The sequence below is a fragment of the Propithecus coquereli genome, unplaced genomic scaffold (assembly GCF_000956105.1).
Source record: "Propithecus coquereli isolate 6110/MARCELLA unplaced genomic scaffold, Pcoq_1.0 Scaffold122, whole genome shotgun sequence".
Lineage (NCBI taxonomy): Eukaryota > Metazoa > Chordata > Mammalia > Primates > Indriidae > Propithecus > Propithecus coquereli.
The window spans coordinates 3,947,191-3,969,788 of record NW_012136303.1 but is presented as its reverse complement, the minus strand read 5'-3'; the positions used below and the strand labels follow the sequence as shown (position 1 = coordinate 3,969,788).

The window sequence follows — 22,598 nt, the reverse complement described above, 5'->3', positions numbered from 1 at the left end:
CGGCCCGGGCGGCGCGCGGGCGGCGCGCAGGGACCGTCGGGAGCGGGGCGGACGCTCGCGCCCCTCCTTCCCCCTTCGCTTGCGCTCTGCGGCGCGCTGGGGCTCCGGAGCCGACATGGGCGCCGCCGCGTGGGCACTGCTGCCCGTGACGCTGCGTGTGTCCCTCCTGTTGCTGCTTCTGTCGCTCCCGGGGCTGCCTGCGGGCTCCTGGGACCCGGCCGGTTACCTGCTCTACTGTCCCTGCATGGGTAAGGCCTCCCGAGCCCTCTGCTCACATGGAGAAACTGAGGCCTGGAGAGGAGAAGCCACTCTTCTGAGGCGTCCAGAGACACTTGACAGATCCAGGAGAGAACCCAAGAGCAGGGCAGGGCCTTCTCTTCTCCTCTCTGCCCTAGTTGCAAGGGCACAGAGAGACCGCCGTGTCCAACCTTCCAGTTGACAGATGAGAAACCTGAGGTTGGGAGAGGTTACGTGACTTGCTCGAGGTTTAAGCCAGCCCAGAGTCCAGTAAATGGAGTTAGTGGGGCAGGACTTGATGTCACTGATATACGCTGGCTCCTGGCAATTCTTTCATTCACTCAACGAATATTTATGGGGCACCTAGTCTGTGCCCGTATTCCCACTGTGCTGGGAATACGGCAGTGAATAAGACAGATAAACCCTATACCCTTGTAGAGTCTTCATTTGGGAAAGACAATAACGGGTAAACATAATAAATAAGTACATAATTTGGCAGATGATGAATGCTATGGGAAAATAAAAGAGCGCAAGGTAAGGGAGAATCTAAGGGCTATTGAGGGGTGCAATTTAAATGGGGTGCAGTGGATCATCATTGTAAAAGTCATTCGTTTTTAAAACCTTCCAATGGCTTCCAGACTCCTAACCATGGCCTTGAGGCCCTGCGTGGTTTTCCCCATCCCCTATCTCCACAGCTCCCTTCTTCCCTGATCCTATATCTAGCTCAGCCACACTTAGCTCCTTTCTGTTCCTCACATACTCAGGTCCTCTGGCCTGTGCCGTTGCATGTGCTATTCCCTACGCTTGGACTGTCCTCGCCTTCACTTCTGCCTGACCCACTGCTTCCCATTCTTCAGATCTCAGCTTAAATGTGACCAGAAAGGACTTCGCTGACCCATACTCAAGTCATCTCCTTGTTATTCCCCATCACCAAACGTTTTCTTTCTTGAAATTGTTAGAATTTATTACTATATATTTGTTTACATGTTTAGTGTCTCCCCAGCTGGACTGTGAGTGCCTTAAAGGCAGAGACTTTGTCCTTCTTGCTCACTCCTGTATCCCAGCATCTAGCATACAGCCTGGCACATTGTGATCTCTCAATAATATTCGTGGAATGAATGAGTGGATGCCATGCCGGGATTAACAAAAAGAATCAAACAGGGTCCTTGCCCCTGAGGCATTCACAGGCTGAGGAAACAGCCAGTACAAAGGCCAAGAAGTATGAAAAGACATTTGAGGAAAACAGAAGAATTTATGTAACTCAAATCCAAGGTAGGAGGCAGAGGAGGAAGAGCAAGTATGGCAGAGGGTTGGTGAAAGGATCTCAGTGAATGAGGCATTGGAATTGCCCCTACACATGCAGGTGAATGGAGATAGAGGTGGGAGGGCACTCCTGGCTGAGGGGACAGCAAGAGCAAAGGCATGAGGTGGGGATAGGAATTATAGAGCGTGTTGGGGAAACAGCAAGGAGCCTGGAGTGGCCAAGGCAGTTGGAGCAGGACCCGAAGGGCCATGGGTCTCAGACCCAGGAGTCCAGACTTGCTTTCATGCTCCTGGCTCCCCTAGCTCTCCTTGGTGTCCCAGCTTTCCCCACCCCTGACTCCACGTCCTTTCTGACCCCTGCATGTCCCATGCCCTCGATGCCCCAGGCCTCACCTCACCCCCAATGTACCATTTCCAGGGCGCTTTGGGAACCAGGCTGATCACTTCTTGGGCTCCCTGGCATTTGCAAAGCTGCTAAACCGCACCTTGGCTGTTCCTCCTTGGATCGAGTACCAGCATCACAAGCCTCCCTTCACCAATGTGAGTACTTGCCACTGACCTTGGCCCTTGTCTGCCCTTCCCCAGTCTTACCTGCTTCTGCCTCACGCCCAAATCCTTCTCTGGGCTTTACCTCCCACTCCTCTGAGCTCACTTTACCCCCCTCCCACAATTGTCTTCTCTGGAATAACAATGGCTAATGTTCATTCAGCACCTGCTGTGTGTTGGCACTGTTCTGAGCACTGCATGAGAATTAGCTCATTTCACCCTCATCACATCCCTGTGAGGAAACTGGAGTTTAGAGACTTTAGGTAACTTGCCCAAGATCACACAGCTTGTGAGTAGTGGAGCTGAAATTCAAGCACATCTGTCTGACTCCAGAGCCTGTGATTTGAACCTAAAGTCTCCATCTCCAGCCCTGATAGAGCCCACCTTCTTTACATTCCCTTGGCCAATGAATGATGGATGCTATTATCAGTTTTAAAGGAGAAATGGAGGCACAGGTTAGTTGACAATGTGTCCAAGGCCACAACCCAGGCAGTCTTGCTGCAGTGCAGCCTCACCCCATCAAGGGGCTCCCTTGTTGTGGTGATGCTCCGCATCCTCTAGTTCCTTGCTTATTCTTTGTGTCCTCCAGTAGCCCTTTGTCTGTCTTTGTTCACATTGTATTCCTAGGGGCCGGACAGGAGGAACTTAATTAATATTTGATGAATTGACTTAATTTTTGAATAGCTATCAGAAATTATACTTAATATGTACAAAACACTTCATTTCATTCTTACAACCTTTTCTCTACGTAGGTTTTATTTTTCCCTTTTCATTTTAATATTTAAAGAGGTTGTTAACAGAGGTTAAAAGCCAGAGTACTTGAGATCATAGGCTGGCTTGGCCACTTACTAGTTGTGTGGCCTGGGCAGGGTACTTTACCTCTTTGTGCTTCAGTTTCCTCGTCTTTAAAATAGGCTGGTAATAATTATTGCTACCTCCCATGGTGAGGATTGAGTGAGTTAATGATGGTAACATGCCTTGAACGTTGCTATATTCCTCCCTCTTAGAATCAACCGAGCTTATCAATGTGAAGAGCCTAGGACACAGGAAATCCTAAGTTACTGGGAGCCATTGATGTTCTGATTTTTTTTGCACTCAACTGTTGTACTTTAGATATTGCCTATCTATCTCCCTATGGCTCGTTTGCCCTCTGTCTCCTTGCCTTCCTAGCCAGTTGTCTTTCTGAGACTCCACTTCCTTTCTCTCTGTGGGTTACTAACCTGCCCCAGTTAGGCTCCCCTTCCCCACTGTGATTGTTTTCACTGAGGTCACCAGGGACGTCAGAATTGCCAAATCCAGGGGTCATTTCTTAGTCTTTCTCTCACTTGACCTCCCAGTGACACCTGGCCACATGAGCCTCTCTCCCTCCTGAACCTCCCTGTTCCCCTGGCTTCTGAGACATCAGTGGTTTCTGCTGCAGTCCTGACCTCTCAGCACTGTAGCAGGGGCTCCTTTCTCTCCACCCACTGTTTAGATGTTGGTATTCCTTCCCTTTCTGTTTGCTTATTAGCTATGTGACCTCAGATGAGTCATCTAGATTCTGTATGCCTCAGTTTCTTCATAAGTAAACTGGAAATGGTTATGTTCCTACCTCTTAGAATTAGGTGAGCAAATCTATGTAAAGCGGTCAGTACAGCTCCTGGCACTAAGTTAGCATGCAGTAAATATTAGTTGCTATTATTACCATTACTTGCTTTGCTATAAATTTATAAATTTTGACTCTGGCTTTCATTATTCACCATGTACCTCCCAAATTTATCTGTAGTCCAGACTCCCCTCTGACCACAAGCCTGTTTCTGACTCCTAGACCCCTGAGTCCACTTGGATGTCTACAGATATCTCAGATTCCCAAAGCCAAAACTGAACTGAGCATCTTTCCCCTCAAACCTGTGTCACCATCTGTATTCCCAGCCTTAGTTTATGTCCCCTCCATTCACCTGGGTACCAAGTGAGGAACCCAGAGATCATGCTAAATGGCTGCCTTCACATGCACACACAACCTTCAAACCCTCTGCTTCACCTTTCTTTACGTCTTCTACCTGTCCCTGCCTCTCCAGCTCTTGCTTAGATGTGTGGGAGGTGCCCAATAAATACATGTAGAATGCATACTTGACAAATAAAAGGACCATTGTAGTGGCCTCCTAATTCTTCTCCTTCCTCTAGTCCTACCATCAATAACATCCTCTTCTCTGTCACCAGAGTGATCTTTCAAAAAGGGCAAATCTCTAATTATTTTTGTTTAAAATCCTTCAGCAATAACTCATTGCTGATAGGTAAGGTCCCCAAAGTCTGTTCATTGGAATGCCAATAGCTCATAAAGGAAAGGTGAGTAGTTAAATCCATTGGAGAAATTATATTCTCAATTTCCCATCCCCCTAAATTTGTCGATTCTCAATGCATTAGCATGTTAAAGGCCTTGAGAAGTCGTGCAGTAAAGAAACTGGCTTAAAACAACATTTCCCAGGCGTCTTTAACTCCGGAGACTTTTTTTTTTTTTTGCAGAACCCTTTATCCACCTGAACTAGTGGGACATGCTTGGGAAACCCTGAGCTGTAGGATAAAGTCCAAGTTTTGTTTCATGGTATTCTAGGGAATTTTTAAAAATCTAGAAAAATACAAAGATGAATACAACCAGCATCTGTGTACCCACCACTAGAAGTGATAATCGTTAATACTTTTTCATCTTTGCTTCATCTTCTTTTTTTGTTAATAAAAGAAATAAAATGTTCCAAATAAAGCTGATGAAAAATAAAGTTTCTCTTGGCCCCTGTGGCTAATCCTAGTCCCTTAACCACTATCATGGATTTAGTGTATTTGGTGTGACTCCTTCCAAGTTCTTATACTTTCGCTGTGGCACTGAGCAGCCTTGAACCCATCTTCTGGTGCAAAGTGCAAGAACTTCTCTAGGGTAGATACCTAGAGGTGAAAGGAACATTTTAAGTTCTACTGACAGATCACATCCCAAAGTGATTGCTCCAGAACGTACACTTGTACTACCAGCCGTGTATGAGAGTGCCTGTTTCCCCACGTCCTTTCCAACAATTAGAGTTAAGCTTTTAAATTTTTGCTGGTCTCAAGGGTGAGAAGTGATGCTTTGTTATAATTTGGTTTTTCCTAATTAATGGTGAGGTTGCACATCTTTTGAGTGTATTGGCTGTTTGGATTTCCTTTGCTGTGAGTTGTTCACGCCTAACCTTTGCCTGTATTTTCTATTGACATCATTTGCCTTTTTTCTTATAGATCAGCAGGCATTTTTTAATATGAGGGATATGACTTTTTGTCTATTAGTATGCAGATATCTTCTCCTAGCTTGTCTCTGTCCTAACCTTGGTATCTTTTGACAGAAGTTTTTCATCATCGTATAGCCTGAGCTGTCTTGGCCTTGGAGTTTATGGTTTTAATAAATGTCTCTAAAACATCCACTAGGACACTGAGGAGGGACACTGGACCCTCCTTTTCCTCCTTTCCCTGTAGCTCCATGTGTCCTACCAGAAATACTTCAAGCTGGAGCCCCTCCAGGCCTACCATCGGGTCATCAGCCTGGAGGACTTCATGGAGAAGTTGGCACCCACCCACTGGCCCCCTGAGAAGCGGGTGGCGTACTGCTTTGAGGTGGCAGCCCAGCGAAGCCCTGATAAGAAGACGTGCCCCATGAAGGTGGGTCTCTCGAATTTGGGGGCCCTTTCTGCCTCTTTTTTATCCTCTAGGTCCTGGGGACTGCGTGATGGCACTATGCAGAAAGAGGCCCAGGAAGGGCTTAGTGTAGAAAGATGGAGATGTAAGTCCTATTTCTGGCATTTGTCAGCAGTGTCACCTTGGGTAACAGACTTTCTTCTCTGAACCTCTATTTCTACCTGCAAAATAGAGATGCCAGTTCCTGCTCTGTCTCACACACAAAGTGTCATGAGGGTCAGGTGTAAGAGTCCTTGTAAACTGTAAAGTGCCATATCAGTAATAATAACTAATACTCACATAGCACGTACTATATGTCAGGCACTATGCTAAGAGCTTTATGCATATTAACTCATTTAATCCTCAGACTGCTCCATGAGGAAAACACTATCCCCATTTTATAGAAAAGACACTGAATATGGCACAGAGAGGTTCGGTATTTTACTCAAGGTCACACAGCAAACAAATACTGGAGTTGGGATTCAACCCTAGGTAATTTGGCTTCATTGTCCACCCTCTTAACTTGAATACTTTCCTACCTTTCAACAGGTAAACGATTTTATTAATAGAAATTTATAAATTTCTGGCACTTTGGGAATAAGACAATCTCCAGATACGTCTTTCAATGTATGTGCTAAAGTCTGGGGAGAGTGGTTAGCAAAGCTGTGAAATTTGAGAAAGGAGACGTAGCTCACAGCCCCAACACTGCCTTCACCTGCTGTGAGGCCTTAGGCAAATGTCTTACCCTCTCTGATTTTTGGTTTCCATCTGGAAAATGAGGCCATTGGATTAGCAGTCATAGTCTCTTGAAGCTTGAGTTTGTGGTTCCAAATCCAAGATCCACTCCTCCCCAGACTGTCACCAGTGCTGCAGGGTCAGCAGGATGTGGCATGTGAGTGGGAACGACTCCCTCAGACACTGGTGAACAACTGCTAGAAACCAGAATTGACGCAAGGCACTCTCCTCAGCTCCAGCCCAGGGATTGTAAAGTGACATTCCTACCGGGCCACCCTGTGGGGGTGTTTCGGCCTGAGTCAAATCAACCCAGGGTTCCTCTACCATAGTCCCTTGGCCCATCCCCAGATGGCTTTCCCTCCCCGGCAGTAAGCCTTCCACCACTCTCTTTCTGCAGGAAGGAAACCCCTTTGGCCCATTCTGGGATCAGTTTCGTGTGAGTTTCAATAAGTCGGAGCTTTTTGCAGGCATTTCCTTCAGTGCTTCCTACAAAGAACAATGGATCCAGAGGTACTTGGAGGGGGCGGCATTGTTGGGTTTAGGGGAGGGGCATGGAGCTCAAGGGCATTCAGCACCTTCATGGCCCTCTCCCCCCACCTCCCCTTATGTGTGAGACCAAAGGTGCAGGCGCTCTGTCTGTTGAACTTGGGATCCTATGTGATCTGTTCCCATCTCAACACCTGACATGGTGGGACGTTGACCTGCCACGAGGTTGAGCAAGAGTTTATCGGCTGATAAGGAATGTCATAAAAAGAACATTGTGCAGTCACATGAATCTCAATTTCCTCCTCTAGGCGTGAGAATCACTGCCCTGCTACCTTCCTCTTCACAAGGTGAAAACTGGAACCAGCTTCTAGAGAGGAACAGCTTCAGGTGCAGATTGAGAAATGATGTCATCCTCATAATTATTGGATGTGCTTTATTAATTGCACTCCTGTAGGCCCTGTTAAAAAAAAATAGGTCAGCAGGGCATGGGCACAGGCTGTGAAATATTTATAGAGCGTCTGTCATGTGTGAGACATAGTACTCAGAAGCCAAAGGTGATCTGTAAAAATGAGGAAGACCCAGCCCCAGTCTTCAGGGAGCTATGGTCTAGTTATAGTGACGATAACTAACATAGCGTACTTACCCTCGATGCTACAGCATGACAGGAAAGATCATGGGCTGCGACGTCAGACTTGGGTTCGGAAGTATGAGGAACATATGAATTCACGTGTGGTCATAGCACTTGGCATTTAGGAGGCTGAAGGCAGACTGATACAGAGAAACAAGCACAGATCCGGGAGTAAGATGGTCCCGAGCCCTGGCCCAGCTCTGCCTCGTTCTTAGGTGCCTCTGAGCACGCTCTCAGGCCCGCGTGTCCTCCTTGGTTTAATGGAAAGAGCACTCCTAATGCACAGAGTGCATTCATATAGTAAGCAGCCAGCCAATGTTAGCTGTCACTATTATTATCCACATGCTATATTTTATTCAAGCCTTTGAGAAATTTTGTGAAATGGGCATTATTGTCAATTCCCATTTTACAGATGAGGAAACTGAGTTCAGTGAAGTTAAATAACTTGCCCAAGATCATAGAGCTGTTGAGTGGGCAGCTGAGACCTGTATATGAATCCTTAACAAATAATAAGAACTAATATTTATTTAGTGGGTACTATGTGCCAGGTACTCTTCTAAGTTGTCCCAGGTATTAACTCATTTAATCTTTGCACAAATCTGTGGGAGAGACGTTATTGTCATCTTTGCTTTACACATGGAGAAATCAAAGCAGAGAGCAGTGAAGTCACTTGCCCAAGGTCATGAAGCTTGAAGTAGCAGAGCTGGAATTTGAACCCAGGCATTCTGACTCCAAAGCACCCATTCTTAATCACCATGGATTAAATAGCTGTGCCTTTAATAGCTAGTTCCTAGTGCTTTCTGGGACTTGTCTTGAGAGCTAATTTATCAGTTACTGAGGATACTCAGTCATGGCAGGTTCAAATCTCCCTCATTGCTGATCCCAGGTAGGACATGCCCATTTGTCCACCTGCTTGGTTCTCCCCATTCACCTCCAAATGACCTGGAGCTATTGCCAGAAGGCAGAGCTGCCCTCAAAAGATGGAGATTTGCCCCTGTTAACAATATGCCAGGAAAAAAATAAATGGCTCCGACTCTAAAAGCAGCTCCAAAAGCAAATTCCAAAAAGCCAGAAAAAGCACACAATGCTTGTAAGAAGACAAGGGACAATTCCACATGGATGCTTCATTTGGGGAATATTGCTGAAACATTTGTTCATTGCCTCATAACCTTGTTTGAGTTCATTGAGTTATAAGAATTGTGTGAGTCTTGAGGAAGCTTGCGCCTTACAGCTGAACTTTGGGGAGAGGAAAACTAGTAGGGAAGAGGAGGTCCCTGGAGGAAACTTGAGGGAGTTAGGGCCCCCTGGGCAGCAGCCTTCCTTCCTTCAACATATATTTAAGAAGCACTTCCTGAGTGTCAAGGACTGGTCTGGATGCTGAGGATACAGGCAAAAATAAGAGTCAGGCATGGTGGCTCACACCTATAATCCTAGCACTCCAGGAGGCTGAGGCAGGAGGATTGCTTGAGGTCAGGAGTTCAAAACCAGCCCGAGCAAGAACAAGACCCTGTCTCTACAAAAAATAGAAAAATTAGCCAGGTATACTGGTGCGCGCCTATGGTCCCAGCTACTGGGGAGGCTGAGGCAGGAGGATCACTTGAGCCCAGGTGTTTGAGGTTTCAGTGAGCTGTGATGATGCCACTGCACTTTAGCCCAGGCAACAGAGCAAGACCCTGTGTCAAAAAAAAAAAAAAAAGGCAGATGAGGATCCTGTCCCGATCAAGCTCATAATCTAATGGGGAGACAGTGAATAAACATAGGATAGTTCCAGAATGACATAGTGCCGTGAAGTATATATGCAGGCGATCTGTGATTGACGGGGCTGATACCTGAAGGATGAGAAGGAGCCAGCAGTGTGGAGAGCTGGAGGGAGGGTGCTTGATGGAGGGGATGTCAGGAGCACAGGCCCTGAGTCAGGAACAGGCTTAATACAGCCATTTGGTCACAGGGCAGAAAGAAGCCTGGTGTGGGTGGTGTGCAGCGAGTGAGGGGGAGGACGGTAGGATGTTGTCATCTGTTGCTGTGTAACAAACCACTCCAAAACTTAGTAGGGTGGCAACAATTTGTTATTTCTTATGGTTCCAAGGGTTAACTGGACTTAGCTGGGCAGCTCTTTTGTATTTTTCTTTTCCATTTTCTTTATGGAATCCCAACTGTACAAAGTTCAAGTCTAGGTTAAACATCTCTTTTCTTGGACTGAATATAGCCTTTATTCTTAGAATAAACAGCCACAGATTTGGTGGGAGATTTTTTTTTTTTTAATAGAGAGAAATTTGCTCATAATCCTACTACCCCTCCAAAAAAAATCTTTATTAGCATTTTGATGTGTATACTTGCATCCTCCACACTTTCTTTTTCTTCTTTTCTTTTTTATTTTTTATTTTTTATTTTTTTTTCTGAGACAGAGTCTTGCTCTGTTGCCCAGTACAGTGCTGTGGCATCAGCTTAGCTCACAGCAACCTCAAACTCCTGGGCTTTAGCGAGCCTCCTGCCTCAGCTTCCCAAGTTAGCTGGGACTACAGGCATGTGCCACCATGCCCGGCTAATTTTTTTATATATATATTTTTAGTTGCCCAGCCAAATTTCTTTCTATTTTTTAGTAGAGACAGGAATCTCACTCTTGCTCAGGCTGGTCTTGAACTCCTGAACTCAAACAGTCCTCCCGCCTCAGCCTCCCAGAGTGCTAGGATTACAGGCGTGAGCCACCAAGCCTGGCCTTCTTTTGTTCTGTTCTGTTCTTTACCTCTTCTCTTCTCTCCTCTCCTCCCCTCCCCTCCCCTCCCCTCTCCTCCCCTCCTCTTCTCTTCTCTTCTCCTTTTTGACAGGCTGTCACTCCGTTGCCCCAGCTAAAGTGCAGTGGCATTGTCATAGCTCACTGCAACCTCAAACTCCTGGGCTCAAGCGATCTTCCTGTCTCAGCCTCCCAAGTAGCTGGGACTACAGGTGCACACCACCATGCCCAGCTAATTTTTTCTACTTTTAGTAGGCATGGGGGTCTTGGGGGGGTCTCACTCTTGCTCAGGTTGGTCTTGAACTCCTGACCTCAAGCGATCCTCCCGCCTCGGCCTCTCAGAGTGCTAGGATTACGGATATGAGTCACCTCACCCAGCCAACCTTTGATGGTTTTGAGGAGCGCTGGTCAGGTATCTTGTAAACTGTCCCTCAGCTGGGATTTTTCAGCTGTTTTTTGCATGATTTGACTGAGGTTATGGATTTTTGGGAAGAATGTCATAAAGATACAGTGCCATTCCCATATTTTCACATCGTATCAGTAGTGGGTATTGTCAGCATGACTTACCACTGTTTTGGAGGGTTTTTTTGGGGGGGGGGTTTATTTATTTATTTATTTTTAATTATTCATGTATAATAGTTATATATCTTTATAGGGTGCATGTGATGTTTTGATACAGGCATACAGTGTGTATTAATCAATCAGGGTAATTGGGGTATCCATTCCTTCACCTCAGGCATTTATTATTTCTTTGTATTAGGAACATTCCAGTTCTACTCTTTTATTTATTTTATAGTATACTCTAACTTATTGTTGATTATAGTCACTTTGTCGAGCTATCAAATATTCATTCTATCTAACTATCTAACTATATTTTTGCATCCATTAACCATCCCCACTTTATCCCCCCTACTTGCTACCCTTCCCAGCCTCTGGTGACTATCATTCTACTGTCTGTCTCCATGAGATCAATTGTTTTTAGTATGTAGCTCCCACATACGAGTGAGAACATGCGAGATTTGTCTTTCTGTGCTCGGCTTATTTCATTTAACAGCATGTTCTCCAGTTCCATCCATGTTGTTGCAAATGGCAGGATTTCGTTTTTTTATGTCTACATAATATTCCATGGCGTATATGTACCACAATTTCTGTATCCATTTATCCATTGGTGGACACTTAGGTTCATTCCAGATATTGTGAATAGTGCTGCAGTAAACATGGGAGTGCAGATATGTTTTCGACACACTGAATTCCCTTCTTTTGGATATGTATCTCTTGCTTTCCTTTTCAAATTCTCTGAGAGAGCATCTGGCCCATAGTAGGTGCGCAGATAATATTAGTTTCTTCTTTCTCTAACCCCTGACAACCTGATCTGTTCTTTCTGGTGAGATTCCTGAATTCCTCTCATTCATTCATTCTAAAAATATTGATTGTACCTCCCGTGTGTTAAGGCATAGGCCTTAGGGGCTAGGAATTCCTAGCTAGGGGCTAGGAATGAGAAGAATAAGCCACAGCTTTTGAGGTGCTCATTGACTGGGGTGGGGAGATGGCAGTGAGGTGTAATAATTAAGAACATAGGTTCTGGAGCACACTGTCCAGCTTCGCCAATTCCTAGCTGTGTGACCATAGCCATGTTACTTTACCTCTCTGTGCCTCAGTTTCCTCATCTGCAAAATGAGAATAATAGTGATACTTACCTCAAGAGGTCTTGTGGTAATTAAATGAGTTAATATACATAAAGCAATTGGAGCATTGCCTGTCACATAATAAGGCCCAATGAGCAATGTACATGTATGTACATAAAACCAGAAAATTAGAGTCTAGCAAGATGATTATCATACAGAGCCAGGCCATCAAGGAACACTTGCTGCTGGTTCCTTGGCATAGGCCTTGGACCAGCGTGTGTGGGAATAATGGTAAACAGGCCACTAGGGTCTGTACCCTCACCAGCTGACAGTCCCATGAGCAGGGAAGATGGCTGCAGAGCACAACAGTGTGCAGAGGGCGGCAAGGGAGAAGTGGGACAGGAGCTGAGGCTTGGGAGTGGCACCCAGTCTTGGAGGTTCGGAAGGTGTTTGCTGAGCAAGATGTCTGTGGTGGGCGTGGAGAATGCGTGGCATGTCTGTTGCAGCACTGCTGTGTGAGGGAACGATCGGAACAACCTCATTGCCCGGCAGGAGGGGAATAGATAAGTGAACTGCAGTTTATTTGTGCAACTTCGAGAGAAGCTAACACAACCACATAACATGACCAAATCTCTAAAACATAAAGTCGAAATTTTAAAAAGTTGACCTAGGTTACATGCAATAGGATGTTGATGATGATAGCCAGAATTTTCTGAGAGCTTTCTGTGTGCCAAGCACTGTTCTAAATGCTTTGCTTTTATTAATCCATTAATCCTCTCAATAGCCCTATGAATGGACATATTAATTAGCTTGACTGTACTAATCATTTAACTGTGTACATGTATATCAAAACATAGTGTCCATCTACAATTTTTAAAAACTATCACAACCAGGATATTGACATTGATACAATTCACCCATCTTATTCAGATTTCTTCACTTTTCCTTGTATTTCTGTGTATGTACGTGTGGGTGTGTTTGTATTAATATCTGTGTTTAGTTCTGTGCACCATTATGCGTGGGTTTATGTATCTACCACCACAGTTAAGAACAGTTCCATCACCACAAGGATCCTTGCGTTACCAGTTTATAACCACACCTCCCTCCCTAAACACACACACACACCCCATTCCTAACCCCTGGTAACCACTAATCTCATCCCCATTTCTGTTCTTTTCTCCATTTTTTCATTTCAAAAATGTTATTATAGAAATGGAATCATACACTGTGTACACTTTTAGGATTGACTTTTTTCACACAGGATAATTGCCTTGAGATCCATCTAAGTTGTTGTCTGTGTTGATAGTTTATTTTTTGCATTCATATCCCATGGTGTGTACATACCATAGTTTGCTTAGCTATTTATAATGCTTGTTGAGCCGCATCTGGACTGTTTCCAGTTTGGGGCTATTATGAATAAAGCCACTATGAACATTTGTGTACAAGTGTGTATGTAAACATAAGTTTTCATTTCTCTGGGATAAATGGCCAAGAATACAATTGCTCAGTCATGTGATAATTGCATGTCTAGTTTTATAAGAACCTAACTGCCAAACTGTTTTCCAGAGTGCCTATTTCATAATTTTGGCTGGCAGAGGGCAAGTATTCCAGGTGGAGGGAAGAAGTATGCAGAGATCTGGAGTTTCAAAATGCATTGCAAGTTTATGGAACAGCAAGATATTTCATGTTGCTGACATATAGTCTGGGTTTAGCTGAAGAGGGAACACAGGTTTGTTCCTCATTCATTCCGCCAACAAATATTTACTGAGCTCTTACATGTGCCAGATGCTGTTCGAGGCACACTGGAGGTGCTGCCTTCAGAGGCCTGAGTCCCACAGAAAAGACAAGTGTGAAATGATTACGAGGTGTACAGTGTACAAAGAGGGAAGGAGATTCTTGGGAGGGTGTGATAGGGGTGTCTGCAGACCTCTGGTCTGCATGGGACAGGGACCATGCCTGTCTCGTCCTCCCCAGGTCCCAGCACATAGTAGGTAATCAATAAATATTTGCTAGATTTTGAATGAATGATCCAATCCAGTGTACAGTCCTATGAGTGTGACCTGGCTGTTGGCTCTGTAAGCAGCTGCATGTCCCAGTCCCGCCGTGTGGGTAAAAGGGCAGAGGCCTGGTCCAGACACCCCACCCTGGAGTGAATTACCACACCACAGATTGGAAGCCAGCATGACATATAAAAGGTTGGAATGCTCTACTGTAAATTTTTAATTGTTAAACAAGCAAAAAAGGTTGTAAATTCCGTGCGGCGGGACAGTGTTGCTTATTGTGCCTGTTGCTGCCGCCAAGGTTTCTTATCAGCCCGTTGGTATTTCACAACCTCTTGTGCTTCTTGCATGGTACAGGGGCCCCTCTGCAGGGTCTCTAGGGCATGGTGCAACACCATCCTTTTTCCCGTGGGGGTGGCAGCCAGCTGTCTGTGCGTCCTCTGCCTGACTTCCCCTCATTCCATCTCATGCCTAGATTTTCTCCAAAGGAGCATCCAGTGCTCGCCCTGCCAGGGGCCCCAGCCCAGTTCCCTGTCCTGGAGGAACATAGGCCACTCCAGAAGTACGTGGTATGGTCAGACGAGATGGTGAGGACAGGGGAGGCCGAGATCCGTGCCCACCTCATCCGGCCCTACGTGGGCATTCATCTGCGCATTGGCTCCGACTGGGTAACTTCCCCCTTCCTCTCACTGGCTGACTTGGACGTGTCCCTGAGCAGAGCCCATGTTTGTAGGGTTTGGTCCCACGTCCCAGCCAAAGCAGAGAATCTCACTTGGCTTAGTCTGTCAAGCCAGAGAGTGGCCCAGGAGTCCTCTGTCCCAGCTCAGTGTTTAGCTAGTAGACTCCTTGTTGAAAACCAAACTATGGAGATTGGGTGCAGCTCCCGAGAAACGAAGATGTCATCTCCCCAGAATTTACAGGCTATTTAAATGTACAGATACCTCATCAGATGGGGTTTCCACCTCTGCGTGAAAATAACAGATCCAATATAGGTAGTCTTCTTAATTTATGGAAGAAGATACATAGATAACATTAGAAATATGCATTGTTGAAAACTTGAAAAATACTGAAATTAAAATTCACTCACAATCAACTGATAAGATAATCTCACATTTACCCACTAGGCTTTCTCCCTTTCCCCCTGCCACAAAGAGAAGGAACCAGGCCCAGGGCATTTTATGAGTGGTTTCAGCCAAACATTCAGGGACTATAGTTCCCATCTATACTTTTCTAGAACATTAAGAGATATAAGATGCTGTTTTTTATAGAGCTAGCATAACACTAATACCAAACTTAGATTGGTCAACACAGTTCTTACTTATAAACACAGACGCACAGATCCTAAGTAAAAAATCCGATAATGCATTAAAGAACATACGACACAAACAAGTAAAGTATATCCCAAGAATGTGATCAAATTCACTATATTGATACCCAAAGAAGAAAAATTATATGATCATCTCATTAGAGACCAAGAAAGCATTTAATGAAAGTCAACGCCTATTCATGATAAAAACTCACAGCCAGGAATAGAACGGACACACCTTAGCTTGATAAAGCCTATCTCTCCGAAACCCACAGCAAAGTGCACCTCATGGGAGCTATCAGAAGTGTTCCCACTGAAGTCAGGAATCAGATAAGGCTGCTCGTTATCACTGCCACTGTTCAGAATCCTACAGTGGACATCCCAGATAATGCAGTAAGACCAAGAAAAAAAATATTTTTCTCAAAAAGCCAACGTCCCACCACCCAGAAATAACCACTGTTAGTGTTTTCATGTATTTCCCTCTTCCCTCAATGTTTTCTTTTCTTAAATATAGCTGGGCTCCTACAGTACAGTCTGTCTTTTTCCACTTGCCAATTCTTGCTCCTGGGGTCCAGGGCAGTTGCTGGTATTTAATCTTATCCTCCCCTCTGCGCAGAGGAACGCCTGCGCCATGCTGAAGGACGGGACTGCGGGTTCACACTTCATGGCCTCTCCGCAGTGCGTGGGCTACAGCCGCAGCACAGCAGCCCCCCTCACCATGACTATGTGCCTGCCTGACCTCAGTGAGATCAGGCGGGCCGTGAAGCTCTGGGTGGGGGCACTGAATGCCCAGTCGGTCTACGTCGCCACTGATTCTGAGAGTTACGTGCCCGAGATCCAACAGCTCTTCAAAGGGAAGGTATGCGTGGGCCAGGTGGGAATGCAGGGAGAAGGGGAGGAAAGAAAGTGCCAGGGAGGTCCCACTGCTCCCACTGCATGCATCATGGGTTCCCCGCAGTCTTTGGACATTTCCTCCAGTTCCTCTCCTATTCCTCCCCTTCCTTCAGGCCCCCAGCTGAAACACCTCCTCTGCAGAGTCTTTCCAGTTTTTCCTCCACTCCTGTAGCTCTTGTGTCCCTCCTGGGAGCTCTATAGCCCTGTATCACTTCTTCTCTTGGGGTACTTTCTAGGCTGTAGAGACTAGTGTAGAAACATGTCTTATTTCCCACCGTGAATTGTGGGCTCCTTGAAGGCAGGAGCCAAGGCTCAATCGTTGTATTTCTTGGTTTCTGGCCTGGTGCTTTGACCTCTTTGGGGGCTGAGACCCTGCCTTACCATCACCAGTGTCTAGGACAGTACCTGACACTTAGCAGGCAGACAGTTTGTTGAATAAGGGTATAAAGAGTGGGCCCTGGGGAGAGATCCAATGTGGCAGAGGTGCTAAGAGCATAGACTCTGGAGTCAGAGAACTTGGGGTTCTACTCACTGTGCAGCCTCACAAAAATTATTTGATCTCTGTGTGCTTCTGTTTCCTCATCCATAAAATGAGACTGAATAGTATCTATGTCATAGGGCAATTGTGAAGATCAGGTTTAAAGAAATTTAAACAGTTCCTATATAAAATAAGTGCTCAATAAAGTTAGATATTATCAATTGCAGAAATTTATTCCTGCTAAATCAAGGAAAGGATTTTTTGTGCTTAGTAAATGCTTAAAGAAGCCGCGAATAGTAGGTATTCAGTACATGAATAAATGGTAGAATGTTCTTGGCCGATGCTTACTGTATCAGTGAAAAGTATGTAATGAGTATGTATAGATAAAACGACTGAATTAATAGCAAGCATCCAATAACACTTTCTTGAATGAATGAAAACTGTGCATGCTGTGTAGACCTTAAGAGGCAGACATTGGGTGCTGTTGGTTTTAAGAGACAGGGTCTTGCAATATTGTCGAGGCTGCTCTCAAACTCCTGGGCTCAAGTAGTTCCCTGGCCTCAGCCTCCCGAGTAGCTAGAATTACAAGTGTGTGCCACTACACCCGGCCCAACACATACGTTTTATAGTTGAGGAAACCAAAGTTGCAAGAAAGGATAGAATTTACCCAAGATGTCCCAGAGCTAATTATAGTGGGCATGACACAGAGAGGGTAAGTTTCAGAGTGTGGGTGGAATTCTTTGGGGGATTTTGGCCATGATTAAACAAACTACTATTGTTTCTTCGCTGCGATCCAAATAGCAAGATGATAATTTTTTTACGTCAGTCATCTCTGTGGAACAGTAAAGCACTTTCAGCCCCAGTTGTGCCCAAACTCCCCCCCATACACCTCTGTACTAAGTCGAAGTCGAAGCATCTGGAGAGTCCCAGGGAGATTTCTGTGAGTTTTTCAAGCCGATGTGTTTGTGACGCCTTGAGTCTCTTGCCATTTTCTATTTCCTGTTCCTGTGCCAGTCTTTTCACCCTCCCCACTCCTCAGCCCCCTTTGCTGTGGGTTCAGGTCCCACCCTACTCTCCAACTAAGCCTTGCTCCTCCATCAGGCGGTCCCAGTGCTGAGTCAGGACACTGACAAATAGGATGTGGTCCTGCCCTCCTGGGCTCACATGCCAGTCCCAGGAAGAGAGACTTTGCAGAGAGCTATAACATGTGCCACAAGAGAGGCTCAGGAGCTTGGTGGGGAGGTAGGTAGGTTCATTCATTCACTTGTATACTCGGTAGGTGTTTAATGGGGCGGGCTCTGTGCTGGGCCTGGCCAGGAGTGGAGAGCAAACCAACACAGCCCCACCCCAGTCAGCTGCAGGAGACAATGCTAATCAGAACCATTAAGGAGTGAGAACAATAAACTGAGATGTGTGCTCCAAAGTAGAGCAACAAGGTTCTGTGGGTGTGCAGAGCAGAGGGCCCTGGCCAGTGGCCAGGGAGGGCTTCCCCAAGGAGGTGCCCCTTAAGCTGAGAAGTGAAGGATAAGCAGCAGTTAACCAGGTAAAGGGAGGTGTACCCAAACAGAGGGCATAGCATGTGCAAAGGTCCTGAGGAGAGGGGAGCCTGATGAGTAGTGGCTGAAGCTCAAGAGATGGTGGGGTAGTATGAGAGGGGGCCCAAGCAGGGCCTTGTAGGCCACACCACATTCACAATTTGTCACACTCATCTGAAGGGCAGTGGGGCACCATTAGAGGATGTTGAGCTTGGGGCAGGAAGGACGGGGGTGGGAGTGTCTCAAAAAGTTTCCTCTGGCTGCCCTGTGGTGAGCAGGCCAGGAGAGGCAGGGAGGGGACCAGAGAAGAGGCTGGTGTAGTGATCGGGCAAGAGATGGTGGTGGCTGGGCTCAGGGAGTAGCAGTCCCTCAAGAGAAGGGTTCACCTTTGGGGAATATCTCAGGGGTAGATAGGACAGGACTTCGGGCTTGGAGTTGGGGAATGTGGGAGAGGGAGGCATCTAGCAGCAGAACAGGATCGGTGGGGCCCTATTTGGTCTGATCTCTGGTTTGGTGGGGGAAGCCTGGCAGGCTAGGTAGGGCTTTAGGAAGAAGGTAGAACTTGAGCTGAGCCTCAAGAGTCTGGCAGGGACTTGAATGGGTGGGGAAATGACATTCCAGGCAAAGGGAAAAACACAAGCAAGAGTGCAGAGGTGTGAATGGTGTTTGGCGCTGAGGCTTCTGAAGGTGGGAGGGTGGGGTGACCTGGCAGCAGCTGGACACCACTGCTCTCAGACACCCGAGCCCGCATCTTTTTGTGTCTGTAACTTCAGCCTGGGGGAAGAAGGTTGGGGTATGAACTGTGGGCTTGGCTGAGGCAGCCACCTTGGCCTGCGGCCACACTGGCTGATACTTTCTACCCTTCCTCCTGCAGGTGAAGGTGGTAAGCCTGAAGCCTGAGGTGGCCCAGGTTGATCTGTACATCCTCGGCCAAGCCGACCACTTTATTGGCAACTGTGTCTCCTCCTTCACCGCCTTTGTGAAGCGGGAGCGGGACCTCCAGGGAAGGCCGTCCTCTTTCTTCGGCATGGACAAGCCCCCTCAGCTGCGGGACGAGTTCTGATCCTGGCTGCAGCACATCACCAGTCTGAGCTGGTCCCTCCAGCCGGGCCAGGCAGCTAGAGGTGCTCCCCAGATTGCAAGCTCCTCTTCTTAAGCCAGAGATGGAGAAAGTTACCAGGGACTTCCTGGGGCAGGGAAACAGTCCCTCTCTCCAGGGCTTAGGACTTCTGAGCTCCTAGGAGCAGGAGCATCTCCCCATCTCATGTGCTTCCTGCTGTTTCTCCTGGGAATTTCTCATCAGCAAAGCAGTCCACCCTCTGTCTTTTGGTCTGCCCTGCTGTGGACAGCCTGGGATGCTGAACTCTCTCCAGAGAGATTTTTTCATATAGAGAGAGATTTTTATAGTTTTGATACAAGATCATGACTACCCTAGAACTCTCCCTCATTTTTAAATATCAGTGAATTCCATTAAGGTAGGTACCTCTAAAGTGACCTTAACTGAATATAGATGAGGCCAGGGCTGGGGTGAGTCTGTTGGCCACTTTTCCAGGTGTCCCCCAAAGTGGCCCTCAAGACCTATCCCCACTGCCTGGCCAGAGCCATTGTCGTCCCACTTCTTAGGCCATTTCTAGGGCTTGGGGCATGAACACTCTTCCCCATTATAAACACTATGCAAGTGGAAGTTATCAATCATGATGCTGTATAGCGCTGCTAGGGCAGCTAAGTGCCACTCACACAGCGCGAGAGTTCCCGGCAAGGAGCACACGCCATTAAGCAAGATGATCATGGTATTGCTCTCAGAGTCTTTCGGTTATTGGTGGTTGCCACAAACCTGGCACCGTCAGAGTCACAGAATGCATCACTGGGGGTTAGGGCTTACTGGCCTGGCAGGATCCTTCTGGAGTCTGCCCTCTCCCCTTCTGATCTCTTGCCCCAAGGGGTTGGTATCCAAAGCCTGTTCTCCCAACCTCCCTCCTGCAGCTGGAGCCCTCAGACCATATTTTCACAAGGGAGTGTTTGCTAGGTCTCTGATCACATAGAAGATGCCCAGGATCCAGGAGCCATTGGAATTTCCAGCTGGAAGCAACCTTTGCTCCTTTTCTTCCAATGTAATCCTTGCCAGTGCTGTGAGGCTTAAGGTGTCGTAAGTCGGGAGTTTCTTTGTCTTCCAGATGCTGCAGTTTTAATAATCCATGACTCCTGAGATCCCATGTTTTTGACCTTGTGGTTCTAAACTTCAACATCTAACGCCTGTGTATCTTTTCCCTGCCATGTGACCTCCTCGGCCTTTGATCCTGGAAAGGTGGCAGAGCCTCTGCTGAGAGCCGGCCCGGAGCTCTGTGCAGGGGCTTCTCCCTTAATCACCTTTGGGAGGAAATGCTTAGTCAGGGGCAAACTGGGTCAGAGGTCAGAGATCGCAGGGTATCAAGGCCCCCAAAACACCAAAGTCAGCATTTGCTGTACAGCGCTAAGCAGGAGAAACTACAGGAAATGCTTTGTATTTTTCCCTCTTGGGAAAACAGTTAAATGTTTTAAATCCTGGGTGGACTATGAGAGATGGTTCACCTGTCCGGACTTGTTCTCAAGCCTCATCCAGAGAAAGGGCTGCAGACGAGGAAGCCCAGGCACCCCTGCCTTTATCAGGTGGTGCAAGTGGATGGCTTGATAGCTGATTGCATTTCTGAATTTATTTACCACCCACAGCCTTACACGAGGCACACGCTTTAGAGTCTGGGGCTCCAGTGGGCCGTGCAAACCATCGTGATCAGCATCAGTAGTAATCTTAGCTTGTGTTCTGGAAGAAAGGACGCCGGAGTTGTAGCCAGATTCAGTTGTGTTCTGTGGGCAAGCACTTTACCCTTCGACCCAGTTTCCCCACCTATAAAGTGTTGATAAAACTGAAGGGTTGAAAGGCTCAAATCAGCTAATGCATGTGTGTAAGAGCACGTAGTAAACTTGAAAGAGACAAAGGCGTGTACGTGGCTGTCGCTCAGTCTGACTGCCTCTCCTTGCGTACCTACCCATGCTGGGCATTGTGCTTGCTGAGCACTCCACGGACGTTATCTTGTTTAGTCCCAGCCCTGGGAACTAGGAGCTGTTTTCATCCTTCTCTTTCTGCACAAGGAAAAATTAATGCTCAGAGAATTCTCATAATTTTCCCAAGGCTGCCCCGTTGGTGGTGTTAAGCTAGGATTTGACCTCCTAAGCCAGTTCTGTCAGCCACCATGCTCTGCTGCCTCCAGTTCACAGAAGGGACCTTACACCTTGTATGCCACGGAGGCCTCCGAGGGAAAAATGCTCAGCCACCTTAGCTTCCACTGGGCACCTGCTGTGGGTCTGCCACTGCCAGGAGGTTTCAGGAGGGGGCGGTTACCCCAGACACAGCCCACCTGAAGCTTACAGTCTCCCTTGGATAGTTAGTTCAACATTCTTTCATTCAACAGATGTTTATTATTGATCCGCCTACTATGTGCCAGGCTCTGTGCCAGGTACTAGGGATGCAGCAGAAAATCAAACATAAAGTCTTTGTTCTCAAGGAATTTGCATTCTAGAAAGTGGAAGACATAAACAAATGTACTGTGGGAGGTGTTGATAAGTGCTGTGAAGAAAAATAAAGGGTATGGGGGTGTAGAGCGAGAGCCCAGATAAGGCCTCTCTCAAAAGCTGCCATTAAAGAGGGAGGGAGCACACTGTTCAGGTATCTGGAGGTAGCTCATTCCCAGGAGAAGAAACAGCATGAGCAAAGGCCCTGAGGCTGGAGTGTGTGCCTGAAGAGCAGAAAGGAGGCCAGCGTGGCTAGGGTGGCAGGCACAAAGCCGGGAGAGGTAGGGAACATAGCAAGGTGACGGTCCTAAAGCCTGGAGGGCCCTAGTAAGGTCTAGAGTAGGCTGTTAGTGGGAGACAGAGGGGAAGCCTTCCCAGGGTTCTGAACAGAAGAGGGTTGTGAGCCCCTCTAGCCAGCACGAGGAGAGGAGGAAGGGTGAAAGCAGAGCAACTCTGTGGGGCTGTTGGGGCTGTTGCCGGGATACAGGAAAGTGATGGTGGCAGGGGTGGGGGTGTCCCCTAGACTAGAACTCCAGTGCTCTCTTCTAAGAGGCAAAGGCTATTGCTTTGAAGGTGGTTGGAATGATCAGATTCTGGATATGTAAAATTATTTTTAAATTTCAGTCTTTTAAAGATATAAATCTTTGCATAGTTTTAATCATGCAGTATATACAATTTAATGTCCTGGTTTTTTACATAATAGTATATCATTTTCTTTGTTGGTATACATCCTAAATAAATGCTTTTAGTTACATAAAATTCCATTGAGAGATGTTCCATAGTATATCATTTTTCTATTTTGAGAACTTAATGTGTTCCCATTTTTTCACTGTTGTTAAATATATTATTTGTAAGGGTTTTCTTTATTTAAAATGTTCATTAAGATAAATTCCCAAGAGTGGATTTGTTGGATCAA

At 46.6% G+C, this 22,598-nt stretch overlaps 1 protein-coding gene across 1 annotated transcript; it reads left to right on the top strand.

The window, feature by feature from the left end:
- The first annotated feature begins 16 nt into the window (after positions 1 to 16).
- On the top strand, positions 17 to 22,382 carry POFUT1 (protein O-fucosyltransferase 1). Its single transcript, XM_012665823.1, has 7 exons — positions 17 to 248; positions 1,919 to 2,040; positions 5,521 to 5,703; positions 6,851 to 6,963; positions 14,399 to 14,591; positions 15,846 to 16,088; positions 19,011 to 22,382. Exons 1-7 carry the CDS (start codon positions 116 to 118, stop codon positions 19,197 to 19,199), a joined length of 1,176 nt encoding a protein of 391 aa, XP_012521277.1. The 5' UTR covers positions 17 to 115; the 3' UTR covers positions 19,200 to 22,382.
- Positions 22,383 to 22,598: the final 216 nt, after the last annotated feature.